This window comes from Rhinatrema bivittatum, chromosome 2 (assembly GCF_901001135.1).
Source record: "Rhinatrema bivittatum chromosome 2, aRhiBiv1.1, whole genome shotgun sequence".
Lineage (NCBI taxonomy): Eukaryota > Metazoa > Chordata > Amphibia > Gymnophiona > Rhinatrematidae > Rhinatrema > Rhinatrema bivittatum.
In genome coordinates, this window is record NC_042616.1 from 428894349 (window position 1) to 428908541 (window position 14193).

General features: G+C 42.5%; 1 protein-coding gene across 1 annotated transcript in view; it reads left to right on the forward strand.

Annotated features, from left to right (window-relative positions):
- PHLPP1 (PH domain and leucine rich repeat protein phosphatase 1) overlaps positions 1-14193 on the forward strand; it is a 418300-nt gene that overhangs the window by 292550 nt on the left and 111557 nt on the right. Inside the window, exons 5-6 of the mRNA XM_029590299.1 lie at positions 2564-2710; positions 4324-4554. Coding sequence (XP_029446159.1) covers positions 2564-2710; positions 4324-4554 — 378 coding nt within the window. The remainder of the gene's footprint in view (positions 1-2563; positions 2711-4323; positions 4555-14193) is intronic.

Sequence of the window (14193 nt, forward strand, 5' to 3'; positions counted from 1 at the left end):
GTCCAACCGCAAGTTTAACAGTGTGCTTGGCTCCAAAATGTGTTGAAAGAAACACGCAGCAAAGCATGATTTTTGCGTATAACTCGTATTTTATTCACAGAAAACATGGTTTATGTACACGAACAATGTTTTCCATATATAAAGTGTGATTTATGTGCATAAATAATGCTTTTTGCACACACATCTTATTTTATTCACAGAAACAGGTTTTCCGTGCATAAAATACTGATGACCGGTCCCAGCCCCAGTATTCCTACTTCTGCCTGTAGGCTAACACTAACCTTGGAAACTTAGCTTGGACTAGGGGAGTTAGGTTTCCAGTGTTAAGAATGCATGAGGTAAGCCAGGACCCTTCCCTGCATTGGAGGGGTAATAGGTAATTAGCATGGGATTTCCATGCATGGGTGCTAACTCAAACGCACATTATTCCAACATGTTTTGAGCATCAAACTCTTTGCGGCGTAGGTGTAATACATTTATACACAACTGAGGGTTAAACTGTGTGCTCTTCCGAAAGCACCTTTTTACATCGGCCTGTAAGTTTATACCTGAGGCAATGAAAGGTGAAATGACTTGTCCAAGGTCCCAAAGAGCGTCAGCAGTGTGTGAACCCCCAGCTTCCCTGGTCCTCAGCCTGCTGCTCTTACCACTAGGCCACACTCTCTACAGTGCTTCATATGTCTAGTATATGCTATACAAAGCATGATAATCATGGGGCTTTGTAAAATAAGCTTTCTGTTCACTGGACTCATGAAATTACAGCCACACAAAGCAGGCAGCAGAGACCTTCACCCTTGCCTTCAGGGTTCTTTGGGGCTTGGAACAGGTTGAGGGCAGTAATGCCATGCTCTGGGACGTGATGCGTATTTGTGTGGCTTTCTCAGTACAGGAAGGCTCTCCTGGGGATTTCCAGGCCATTGGCCAACTGAAACTAACAGTGGACCTGATGTACTAAAGAGCTTCTCCTATCGAAGATGCTCTAAAAAACTGGAATCATCTCCTCATAAAAATAACTCTTCTTCTGTCACAACTGTCACTCTGCCTCAACCTAAACAAGACCAAGATCCTACACATATCCAACAACCACTCCTCACACCTCCACAATAACTTCACACCTAACCCCAAGGGGGTCACAACTTACTCATGCTACAAAAAACCTAGGAGTAACCATCGATAACAAGCTAAACTTCAAACATCACATCTCCGCAATGATCAAAGACGGATTATTTAAACTGCAAACCCTGAAAAAACTCAAACCCCTCCTTCACGCCCAAGACTACCGAACCGTCCTCCAAACAATATTCTTTTCCAAACTCGACTACTGCAATACTTTATTCCTTGGCCTCCCCGAAGCCACCATCAGACCACTACAGGTACTACAAAACGCCGCCGCTAGATCCATCACAAACATCAAAAAATGCGACCACAACACCCCCACCCTCAAAGAACTACATTGGCTACCCATCAGCCAAAGAATCCATTATAAAACCCTAACCTTCATCCATAAAAAAAATGAAAAACAATAAGATGGACTGGTTAAACTCTGCCATACTCCCATACACCCCACGTAGAAACCTCAGGTCTATGGACTCTGGGCTCCTCACCGTCCCCAACTCCAAAACAGTGCACCCCACCTCTACCCGAAAACGAGCCATATCAGTAGCCGGCCCCACGCTATGGAACTCCCTCCCGCCCCTCCTTAGAAATGAACCTTCTACTCAAATCTTCAAAAAACACTTCAAAACCTGGCTCTTCCTAAAAGCCTTCCCGTCAGAAACCTAGCCCCCTTGCCCAGTCCCCCACCCCTGCTCAGAAATGAATCTTCCCCAGTCCGCTGTCAACCACAATTAAATATGTAAAGTAACTGTACATATTTAATTGTCTATGCCACTCCATCCCTCTCTCTATCTTCTCCAAATCACATGTTAAATGTTATTTCTCAGTTACTATGTAAATTTCTTTCTAAATTATTATTTAAGTTACAATGCTACAATGTAAAATAAGCAGCTTCTGGTTTATTTCTGTTCAGTTACATGTAAACCGATGTGATATCTCGATCGAATGTCGATATATAAAAACAAACAAACACATACATAAATCTTCAATCTATGGGGAAAAATGCTTAGTACATAAGGCCCAGTGTGAATGCATTTGAAGCCTGCTTCCTACTCAGAGTTTTGAAGAACATTACTGAGGAAGACTTTTGGGAAAGTGAAGGCATTTTTACGTTGCTTTCCAGCATCCTGCCCAAAGCTAGTGAAGAAAGTGAGTATTGCGTAAACACGCCATGATTGGATCAATTCTGGCATGTTTGGGGAAGCCAACAGGCTACTTTTTTTTTTTTTTTTAACTGATGTTTGAAAACAGTGTGCAACATTTTAAGGCATCACCATTGTGAAATCTGTGCATGGATAAGCCAACGTGGAAAGCCACATTAAGTCCTTGGAAGTACAGACCTGCTGCTTGTTGGCCCTTTAGTTACAGGGCAGAAATGCCCATTTACAAGATTGCTGGCAACTTTTTTTTAGTGTGGGGTTTGTTTGTTTTTTCCCTTCTCCAATAGGTTCACAAAGTTGAAGAGCCTAAACCTTTCCAATAACCATTTAGGAGAGTTCCCGCTGGCGGTCTGCAGCATTCCGACGCTGACGGAGCTGAACGTGTCCTGCAACACTCTCTACGCAGTGCCAGCAGCGGTGGGAGACATGCACGGGTATGTGCCATTGTTTAGGGAGAGCAAGACAGAAGCCCTGAGCACACTACATGCCTTCACAGAACCGTCCCATCCACCCCACCACCATAAAACCAGAGCAAAGCCGTTTGCCAGTGATAGATGTTTGGATTATTAGTGAACAGATGCTGCCTGGGATCCCGTGCAAAGCAAGCAGAAAGTAAAAACTTTTTTTATGTTGAGCTGAAAGACTTTTTGGGAGCAGTGAAGGGGAAAAAGAGCCAGAAAGCAAAATGGGAATTCCGTCCAGTTTTGTTTCAGTGTTACTAAACAGGAGAGGCCTTGGAGGATTGGCCTCACTAAGCAGGATCACTTGGGTGCGTCAGAAAAATCAGAGTTAGATTGAGGCGTTTTGGAGCAGCCTTCAGATTTCAGCCAGGGGCATGTAATGCGTAATGCATTGCGGTTTCTCAGGCTTCATGGTTGTACTTTTGTGCTACTTGCTTAGTTATGACATGGCTCAGAACAATCTGATGGGCTGAAAAGGATAGTGGGTTGCTTAGAACAGAGGTCCCCAGATTTTTTAAAGGAAGGGCCACATAGAAAGGGCTGGGAATCCTGGTGAGGGGGGGGACACCCTTGCTTGGAGTCTGGGTTTGCTGAGTTTGGAAGGAGGAAGAGTTGTCCCCCTGAGAGCTTGCTGAGTTGAAAGGGAGAGGGTGGCACATCCAACCCTTTCCGTGATATGAAATTCTGGGGGGGGGAGAGAGACAGGGAAGGGAGGGCTCCTGGGGGGTGTGGCAGATGGTAAATGTGTTAGTAGATTTCTCAAACGTTTCCAACTCTGCCACCCTCCTGGGAACACTGTCCCCTGCCATTCCTTTCCCCTGCATCTGCTCCTTGAGATGTAGAACTGTGTATGTGTGTGTGTGCATGCTTCTTCCTCTCCTACTCCCCTTCTTCTCTTGGCTCGCTCATTCCTCACGTGTCCTCAGTCTTTCACTGATGGGGGGGGGGGGGGTGTCTGGTTAGTGCAGCAGTGCTGGTCAGCCAGTTCCCTCTCTTGATGGTAGGGCCCGGGCAACCCTGCCAGCCTTTCTCCTGATGCCGTGCTTAGGAAAAAAAAAAAAAAAAGCCTTTCTCCATAGGCAGGATCCCACCGTAGGGAAGGTAAAAGGTGGGGTGAGAGGAAGCAGAGAGAAGATTTCCGTGAGCCAGGTATGGTTTGGGGACTCCCTGGCTTTAGAAACATTAGCGTGACACGTGCAAAATCTGGGGCTGTTTTCCATTGCAGTTTATCCTTCTGATATTCAGATATGCAGTTCTGCTGTACCTGGTCTTTCCAGTTCTGTAGCCGCTGGTGGTGAGAGTCGAGCAGTGTTTTTTTTTTCCCTGCTGTGACCTAAAGCTTTAGTGCTTCTGTATCTCAAATGGAAGTGATGGGAGGGGGAAGCAAGACTTGAGGGTTTGGATGGGGGGGGGGGGGGCGGAGAATGTGATAATCGCATGGATTTTTACAGACACCCTCTACCTCCTTCGCATCTCTCCTCCCCCCCCATTGTCATTGGTGCTGGCACTGCGTAATTGGGAGAGAGCACTGGGGGGGGTGGGGGGTGCTGGTGTTTGAGGTATCCTGATGATGGTTCTCTTCTTAGTTTGCAGACATTCCTGCTGGATGGCAATGCTCTCCAAGCCCTTCCCGCCGAGCTGGTACACATGCAGCATCTCAGTTACCTGGGCCTCTCTTTCAATGAGTTCACAGACATTCCCTCTGTGCTGGAGCAGCTGACGGCCGTGGAGAAGCTCTGCATGTCTGGCAACTGCCTGGCTGTGCTGCGGCTGCAGGCCCTCCGCAGGATGCCTCACGTGAAGCACGTTGATCTAAGGTACAAGACCGACACGGGGAATGGCCTCGGTGCTTCTCCGCTGGAGGATGGCGCCGAGCTGGGAGGGAGAGGGAAGAGCCTGGTCACACAATTCCAGTATTGTGAAGGGAATCCCACGGATGATCTTGTCTACTCTTTGTTTGTTTATTTATTTCACAGTAAGAGAATACCTGACCTTGGGCATATCCTGATGAATTAATAGCTTGGTAAGGAGGAGCAGGAGAGAAGCCCAATCCACATGTCCTCTCTGTGCACATGAAAGCTGCTCTCCCCCCCCCCCCCCCCCGCAGAAGTATAAACCAGCATGTACAGATTGAGAGAGATTACAATATATCATTTAGCCGTTTTTTTCCTCTTTTCTTGCCTCCTCCCCCACATGTGTTACTGATGCCAGCAAGCTATTTCCCTTGTGTGCAATTCACTACGTTTCTCCCGGTGCTTCCCTGGGATGTGTACTACAAGACACATTCTCGCTTGCCTGGTTACACTCTGTGTTCTGGGATTGCCTTTCATCTTTTCCAGCACCAGTCCTCGCCTGCTCTCTGGTAGAGGGAGCAGATGGTTAGCTGCTGTGCTGCTTTTACCTCTAGATTCAGCCCCTCTGCTCCCTCCCTTTTCACCTCCTGCTCCCCCCTCCCCTTACTCTTCCTGGTATTGTGTTTGGCATCGTGGGGGGAAAGCTTTAAGTTCCCGATGACTTTGAAATCTTCCAGCTATGGCCCCTTTTTTTTTTTTTTTTTTTTTTTTTTAAAGCCGCTGCCGTCCCTCCTTCCCATTTCTATTTTAATAAGCTAATTGGTGTGGTAGGTAAAGTTTATCCCTGGGCAAGATTTAGGACTGCAGCTATTGGTTCCAGCCTAACAGCAGCATTAGCTGACATGTAAGGTTTTATCTTTTCTTTCCTCTGACTCATATTTCATCTCATCAGCATTTCACCTCAGTTTTTTTTTTTTCTGCAGAGTCTACTTTGATTATGTTGGAGGTGTTTTACGAATGCTATATGGAAAGGTCCAGTTAATAGAACTGTGAGGGACCGTCGTGTTCTCGTAGAATAGCTGATGCATAGGCAGAATATTTTTCAGTAGCTTGTGTATTAACACTTCAGTAAAAATCAGAAGCACTAATGGTCAAAAGTAGAATAATGTTCATGCTGAAATGTTTTGAGCTTATATTGATTTTGAACTGGGTCATATTGTAAGGCATGGGTTAGATCCTATGTAATAAATGCATTGTGAACTTCTCTGAAGACAAACAGGTTCACAGAGTCGCACGAATAGGTCACATGATCGTGCTCAATACCAAACAGATGTATCCTTTCAGAACTTTCTGGAATAAGCAAAAGCTTTTCACTGCCCATGATATCACATGCTGCAAATGGCCTAGAAGTTCTCCTCGGTTGCTGTTTTGTCTAAACCATTGGATGCATTTCTTACCCTGTATATGACCCTGGTGAGACTATATTCGGAATACTGTATATAATTGTAGAGATTGCACTTTCAAAAGGATGTAAATCAGAGGATGGCTACTAAAATGGTCCATGGTCTTTGTTATAAAGCATATAGGGACAGACTTAAAGATCTAAACATGCATATCCTAGCAGAAAAGTGTGACAGAGGAGTTATGTTAGAGACATTTATCTCCAAGGTATCAATGTACAGGAGGCAAGCTTCTTTCAATGGAATTGAGGTTATGAAACGAAGCATCATGAGATGAGGGTAAAAGGGTGTAGTCTTAAGGTTTATAGGAAGGATGGTGAATGCATGGAAACAACCTCCCAGTGAAGGTGGTGGAGACAAGTACAATATCTGGTTTCAAGAAAGCATGGGACAAGCCCAGGGGATCTCTGCGGCAGTGGTAGGCATTGTAGAGCTAAGCAGTTGGTGTGGATGTTCAAGCAAGATAGGCCATTTGGTCTTTTTCTGCCATCATATTTCTTTGTAATACTTCCCAAAAAGGAACAGAACCTGAGACTCAGATCTATAGGGTACAAAGACATGATGACCAAGAAAGTTGAAAATCCATCAGGCTGATCTGACCACTGTAAACTTTTGCAGCTATTGAAGTTTGTTGAATCTCTCAGCTGCCTGGACATGATACTGTGTCTACCTTCTTACTAACAGGAAGGTGTGTGTGTATGTGTGTGTGTGTGTGTGTGTCTTAGTTAAACTGGGTGTTCATATATTTCCTTGTTTTTGATAATTGGCTGGTCATATAAACACATTCATACATATTAGGATGCAGGTGTTTTTTGCGTCTAGATTTCATCAGCTATCTCAAATCCATTATGAATCCATCTCAATTGGCATTTGTAGGGGCTCTGCTAGATACAACTTGAACTGTGGCTTTACTCCTCCTACAACAGTATATTGTTGGCCCTGTTGGAGGGAGATATTTTATTGGCATATGTCAGCTTAGTTCAAATTAAAAATGTTGGGCTGTATGACTTCGAGTTCATGTAACTCCTATGTTATGTCTCCATATGACAAAAGCCCAATGAATCTTAGAACCCCAGCAAAACCAAGCCACTTGGAGACTGCAGGCATGCTCCCATGTTATGGAGGAGCTCAGATGCTCTTTCTTTCCAATTTCACATGGGGTGGACCTTTCCAAATCCCTCCTCACCAGATTGTCTTTACCACACAAGCTTCCAACTTGGGCTGGGGAGCTCACCTATAAGGATTTTGCACCCAGAGTCTCTGTTCCTTCCAGGAAAACGGGTTGCACATCAGCTTTCTGGACCTACAGGTACAATGAATATTGTAAAGATTTTCAGGAATAAGGTGGCCAGCAGAATTGGCCTAATTCAAGCAAGTCAGGTGAACATGTTCTGTCTGAGCAGCCAGAATGATATAGATGCTCAGATGCTTTGGGATTATCTTAAAGTGGTCATTACAAGTTAACTAATTGCAAGGGTGGCTGCTATAAAGAAAGAAAAAACAAAAGGTCAAGGCATAGTTGACATTTTTAATCAGGGAACTGGAGTCTTTTCATAAACAATCAGAAGTACCAAAATACTTAAGAGGCTTGATGAGAAGAGGAGTAAGTTGAAGGGTCTTGTTGGGTGAGGAGATTAAACACAGATTGGATTTTCATCTTCAAACTTATTTTGAATGGGGGAATAAATCTATTGGACTTTTAGCATGCAATTGAAAAAGCAACAGCCACAGAACCAAAGATTAAGGATGATAGTGAAAAGCTCTTGTATGATGATAAGATCAGAAGTAGGTTTGTTCAGTTTTCTGCATATTTATATACTGCTGATAATTCCATCCAGATAGGAGGTATAAAACAGTACTTGAATCACATTGCCTTACCTGGTATACCTCCAGGCATTGCTGATAACTTGGATAAAGAAATATGAGCAATGGAGATTCTAGGAGCTATATCCTCCTTAAAATCAAATGTCACTAGACCTTGATGGATTCACAGTGAACTTCTATTTAAAAAAGAAAAAAATAAATACATTTTAAGATGTATTAGTTTAACATCTTCTGAGGGTGTTTAATGCCCTTTTTAAAAACCCTGTTATGCCAAGATCTATGAATATTGCAAACATTACAGTCTTTTCAAAACCAGGTAAGGATTCTACTTTCTGTAATTCCTTTAGACCTATCTTGTTTACTTAATCTGGATTTGAAAATATTCACCAAAGTTTTGGCCTCCTAACTGATTAGGGTACTGGAACAGTTATTTGATTTTGGTGTTTGCAATTTGTTAGGCAAATGTATGTTGTTCAATGGGTTTAATAAAAATTTAATAAAAAAAAAATTTAATGGGAGGTAGTTTGCCATCTGATGTGAAGGTAAGGCCTTAGATCCTTTTTCTTGCCCCATACAAAAACTGCTAAAATACCATGTACATCTTTCAGTGTTTATCCTAAAAGCAGATTCTGTTAGGATACAGTTTAGTATGTTCATTTGGCACTTATTACTAACATGTAAGAAAACCCCATTTTTGTACAGCTTCTATTTGTCTGATTCATTCAGGGCTTATTTTATTGTCATGGGACATGAAAGTGTTCTTAAAGCTTCTAGATTCTTGAGTTTAAGTGGCTGACTTGGAAGATGACATTTTTGGTGGCATTCATACCAGTGATCTCCAGTATCTAGTGACATATCCACCTTATTCTAGTTTTCACCATGGTAGGATGGTGAACTGCACAGATCCCAAGTTTCTGCTTGAGGTGATATTGGATTTCCATTTTAATCAGTCAGTTGTCCTGCCCATGTTTTTCCATAGGCCACTTGTCCATAAAGCTGAAAATACATTTCAGTCCCTGGATTGTAAAACAGCCATTGTTTTCTTATCTGGAGTATGCTCAAGCCCATAGAAACTTCACCCAACTTTTTGTTTAAACCTAGTTGGACCTGGAATTGCAGAGACAAAATGCATCATATCTAATTTGCTAGCAGGTTGATTCTCCTCCTGTTACACCAGGCAGGCCTGATCTTAGAATCAAGACTCATAATATAGATGTGCTCTAAACATGACATGTAGCAGAAACCCATATGTACTGTGCTGTTTGGTTATTATATTCCTTCATTCAAAAAAAAATAAAAAATTAAGAGATAAAAGACCATGGTGGTGTCTGTAGCCTATCTAAGGTTTTCAAGTCTGTGATGTGTAGCTCGGTTCACGCATACACATCCTATTACTGTCCTGACAGAGCTTCACAGTGTTCCATGTTCCGTGGTCTCTCTTCAAGCTGGAACACAACTCCATTGTTTATAGAGCCCTTTCTTATTGCTTATTTTGGGGGGTTTCTTACCTTTTCTGATGATAAAAATTAAAATGAGATTTTATATAATAAAATTATTTTCTGTTGGCAGTCGTTGCTTCTCACTTTTTGTTGAAGGCAGCCTTTAACTGTGTCATCCCACTTGGATGTCTCCGTGAATCTGTTTTGTCTTCAGAGAGTGCCAAGTTGCGTACCTGCAATAAGTGGCTCTTTGAAAACAGCAGTTCACCAGACTCAAGCTCCTGTCTCACCACCTCCTCTGAGGGGTGGGTAAGAGTATGGGGCAAGGGGGTGGCCTGCTTGTTACAGCGGTTGCTTCCCCCAATTGAGCAGGATGTCACTTGGATGCAGATTCAAAGCTGCTCTCTAAATTGGGTGGAGGGGAATTAGGGCTGGAGGGTACTGGAAGCCAATAGTAACAGGTGGGAGAGAGAAAAAGGGAAAAAAAAATAGATAAAGTGCGTAGCTTCCTGGGCAGACTTGATGGGCCATTTGGTCGTCTTCTGCCGTCATTTCTATGTTTCTATGTTCTCCCCAGTCAAATAATAGAATTGGGGAGAGCCATGATGCCACGCTGCAATGGGGGACTAGGTGACTGCCACACGTGAACAGCAAAAAGCTTTTGCCTTTTCCAGAAATTCCTAGAAGAATCCATCTGTTTGGTGTTAAGCACAGTCATGCAAACCATCTTGTGTGGTGGAGCTGCCGTCTTCACAGAACACCTGTTACAAGTAAGCAGCTTTGCTTGCAGCCATAGCTGTGATGATGTTAGTGATGATGCTGCAAATTGTGCAGTCTCTGGTTAATAAAAGCAACTGCAAGTACTTTTCTATTTGGGATCCTGATGAATATCTTTAATCTTTAATTAAAATCTATTTATCGCCTAATCACTAGGTAATGTACAAAGGATCCATAGAGAGAACCTAAAACATGCATAAAATCATATACACACAATATAAAACAAAAATTAAAACCTAAAAGCAAACATAACACCTAAAAGCAGATGTAAAATCACAATATATATTGAAACAAAGTGCGATGAAACTTGGAGGACTAGTAAAATGCCTGCCTAAACAACCATGTTTTTAGAGCACTTTTGAAAGTCTTCACGCTATCCGCCTGCCTCAGTGCTACAGGAAATGAGTTCCAAAGAACGGGCGCTGTCACCAAGAAAGCACAATCCCTGGTATTACACAGCCTGTCTTGCAGAGGCGAGTGTTTGTCTAATAAGCCCATTTGAGAAAAACGTAACTGCCAAGTAGGACACTAGAGACGCAAAAGGGCATCGCCCCAGAGGGAGATGGCAGATGTAATCAGTTTGAAAGTAATTAGAGAAACCTTATGTTTAATACATTCGGTGATGGGCAGGCAATGTAGCTCAATAAGAGTAGGGGTAATGTGGGCTTGTCTATTTGTGCCAGCATTGAGATGAGCAATAGCATTAATCTGTAACTGTAGGGGTTTCAAAGTAGTTGCAGGCAAGCCCAAAAGAATAGAATTACAGTAATCCACCACAGGGAGAACCTGAGGCCTGTACAACTGTCCTGAAATCAGGAGGATCAAGCAGGTGTTTAAGGCCACAAAGCACACGTAATTTAAAGAAACCTGACTTGATTCTGCTTTTGATGTGAGGTCGAAAAGAAAGCGTAGGATCGATAATGCCTAAATTATGAGTACAAGAGTCAAGCGGAAAGGGGTGTTATCAATCAATATTGAGGTGTAGGGAATCTTAGAGGGGGAACGTTGGATTAACAAACACTGTGTTTTAGACAGATTGAGTCAATTTATTAAAAAGTAACCTACTCTTAATTGTAGACATACACAGACTAACCAGGTCCATTGTCTCAGACCAAGAAGACAGGACCCAGACAAAAAATTGAATATCTGTGTATATTTTATAACCCTCACACAGCCCTGATAACACCTTGCATAAAGGAGATAGGTATACATTAAAGAGCATAGCTGAAAGGGCAGAACCTTGTGGTAGACCACTGTTCATTTCTGCCCAGTGGGAGAAATTGTTTTCAAACTCTACTCGTTGATGGTGACTCGAAATGAGATGAGAACCATTGCAAAACAGTACCGGAAATACCAGTGTCACGTAAACAATGAAGAAGAATGGCATGATCGACTGTATCAAAAGCTGCCGTGATGTCTAGAGAGACAAGAATATAACAGTTCCCTGAATTCAAACCTCTTCTTAAAAAAAAAAAAATCCAAAAGGGAGAGAAATTGTAATTCGGCACTCATAGATTTTCTGAAACGATACTGATGGAGATCTAAAATCTGCTTTTTCTCGATATATTTTGACAATTGAAGGAGAGTGCTGCTTTCAATCAATTTACCCAAAAAGGGCAAAGATGAAATTGGCCTGCAATTGTGAGGATCAGCCGGATCTAGAACAGGTTTCTTTAGGAGAGGCTTAACAGAATCATTCTTAAGACAGGCAGGTCTTAAGAATGATCTGAGAGAAGGAGAGATTGACTAACACTTGAAGAGATGGAAGAATGGCTTCTTTGAGCCCCTTCAGCACAGCAGTATTGCAGGTGTTCAAAGATCACTGAGCAGGATTCATTTTGGCAAATATTTGACCAAGTTCCAGTGAAGAGAGAGGCTCAGAATCACTCCAGACAGAAACTACTTCTCCAGTAGATGGGGGGAGCCAATTTGGCAGAAAAGAAAATGATGCTTAAAGGGTAGCTACTTTACTAGTAAAGTAATTCATAAAATCGTTGCTGTGAAGTCCGCTAGACATTGCTGCAGACTTACAAGATGAGCCCGGAAGAGAATTAGTAAGGGATTTAGCAATATTAAAAAGCTCTTTGGAATAATAACCAGCATCATAGATCCTTCTAGAATAATTTGCACATTTTGAATCCTGGATGGCCATGCTATATTTATTCAACAGCGAGCGAAAGCCTAATAGTCGCTGGAGTGATTTTTTTTTCACCAGTGCCGCTCAGCACGCCATAATTGCATTTTAATAAATCTGTCTGGGGTAAACCAGAGAACAAATTTTCTCTTATAATTCTGCTTCGGTTTAAGAGGGGCTGCAAAGTCGGGGGAGTTTGTTAAAATTGTAGACCAATTCGAAACTCCTTCCTCATTATTAGTAGGACAAAAAACTGAAACTGAAATTCAAACTGACGGTCTCTCTGAGTTTTTGCATATCGGTATACTCTCTAGACATACTGGGCCCACGGGGTCTGGATTACTGGTTTAAGAGAGCCTGGGTCAGGTACTTTAAAGTTAATTAGAAAGTGATTGGACCAGGGTACGGGGGGTAATTGCTACCATCTCAGCACTGATTTTCACAAGTGAGCTGTTAACGAAGACCAGGGTTTTCACTCACCGTGCTTATGGATGGGTGAAAACCCAATCGGAAATGTTCCTAAAACTTGGGGACGTTTTGGTTAGAAGATGAACATGAAGTGTCTTATCTACAATTCCTCTCAGCTGGAAGTGCTCTGAGCATCACTTTATTTGCATTGAGAGTGGTGTTTTTAATTAATCCCAATGTGGTAAAGATTCAGAGTAAAAGAAGGACCTTGCGAGACTGGGGAACTAAGCATCTAAATGGCAAATTAAATTTAAAATGGACAAATGCATAGGGAAAAGTAACCCTTATTTTAGATATATGATGGATTCTTCATTAGAAGTAACCACCCAGGAAAAGAATTTAGGAATCTACTTGTATTTCAGCAGAGCTTTTGATAAGGTCCCGTATAAGAGATTTGTGAATAAAACGAGAAGCTTGAGTAAGCAGCAGGATGGTGGTGTGGATTACAAATTGGTTGATCTATAGGAGACAATATGTAATAGTAAATGGGAACATATTCTGAAAAGAGAAACTTAAGTGGAGAGCCACAGAGGGGATCAGTATTGGGATCGCTTCTATTCAATATGAGCGACATTGCGGAAAGGATAGAATGTAAAGTTTGTCTATTTGTGGATGATACTAAAATCTGCAACAGAGTGGGCATGCCTGAAAGACTAGAGAGGATGAAAAATGATTTAAGAAAACTTGAAGAGTGGTCGAAGATTTGGCAGCTGGGATTAAATGCTAAGAAGTGCATCTGGGATGCGGTAATCCAAAAAAGCTGTATGTGATAGGGGTGAAGGGCTGATATGCATGGACCAAGAGAGGGATCTTGGGGTACTAGTGTCTGGCGATCTGAAGATGGTGAAGGAATATGACAAAGCAGTAGCTAAAACCAGAAGAATGCTAGGCTGCATGGAGAGAGGAATAACCAGTAAGAAAATAATGCCCTCATACAGGTCGTTGGTGAGGCCTCACTTGGAGTACTGTGTTCAGTTCTGGAGTCCATATCTCAAAAAAGATAGAGACAGGATGAAGGCGGTCCAGAGAAGGGCGACCAAAATGGGGTGGAGATCTCCACTGGAAGACTTATTAGGAGAAGCTGAAGGATCTAAATATGTATACCCTGGAAGAGAGAAGGTGCAGGGGACATATGATACAGACCTTTAGATACCTGAAAGATATTAATGATGCATGAAATTTGAACCTTTTCCATTGAAAAGAAATCAGTAGAACTAGGGGTTATGAAATGAAACTCAGAACCAACATCAGGATGTATTTCTTCACGGATGGGGTGGTGGATGCCTGGAATGCCCTTCCGGAGGAGGTGGGGAACACAAAAACAGTCAAAGAATTCAAAGGGGCATGGGATAAACACTGTGGGTTTCCTAAAGGCTAGAGGATAGAAATGAGGGAAAGGGTGCATGGGGGTAACTTGCTGGTGTGGTGGTTACTACCCTTAACAGAAGGTATGGAGATTACTACCCTTAACCAATGAACTTTGATGCAACTGCAACATTGCTCTCCGCTTCAACGAAGGGGGAAAAGGGGAATTTTGGATTCAGATTAAAAAAAAAAAGGG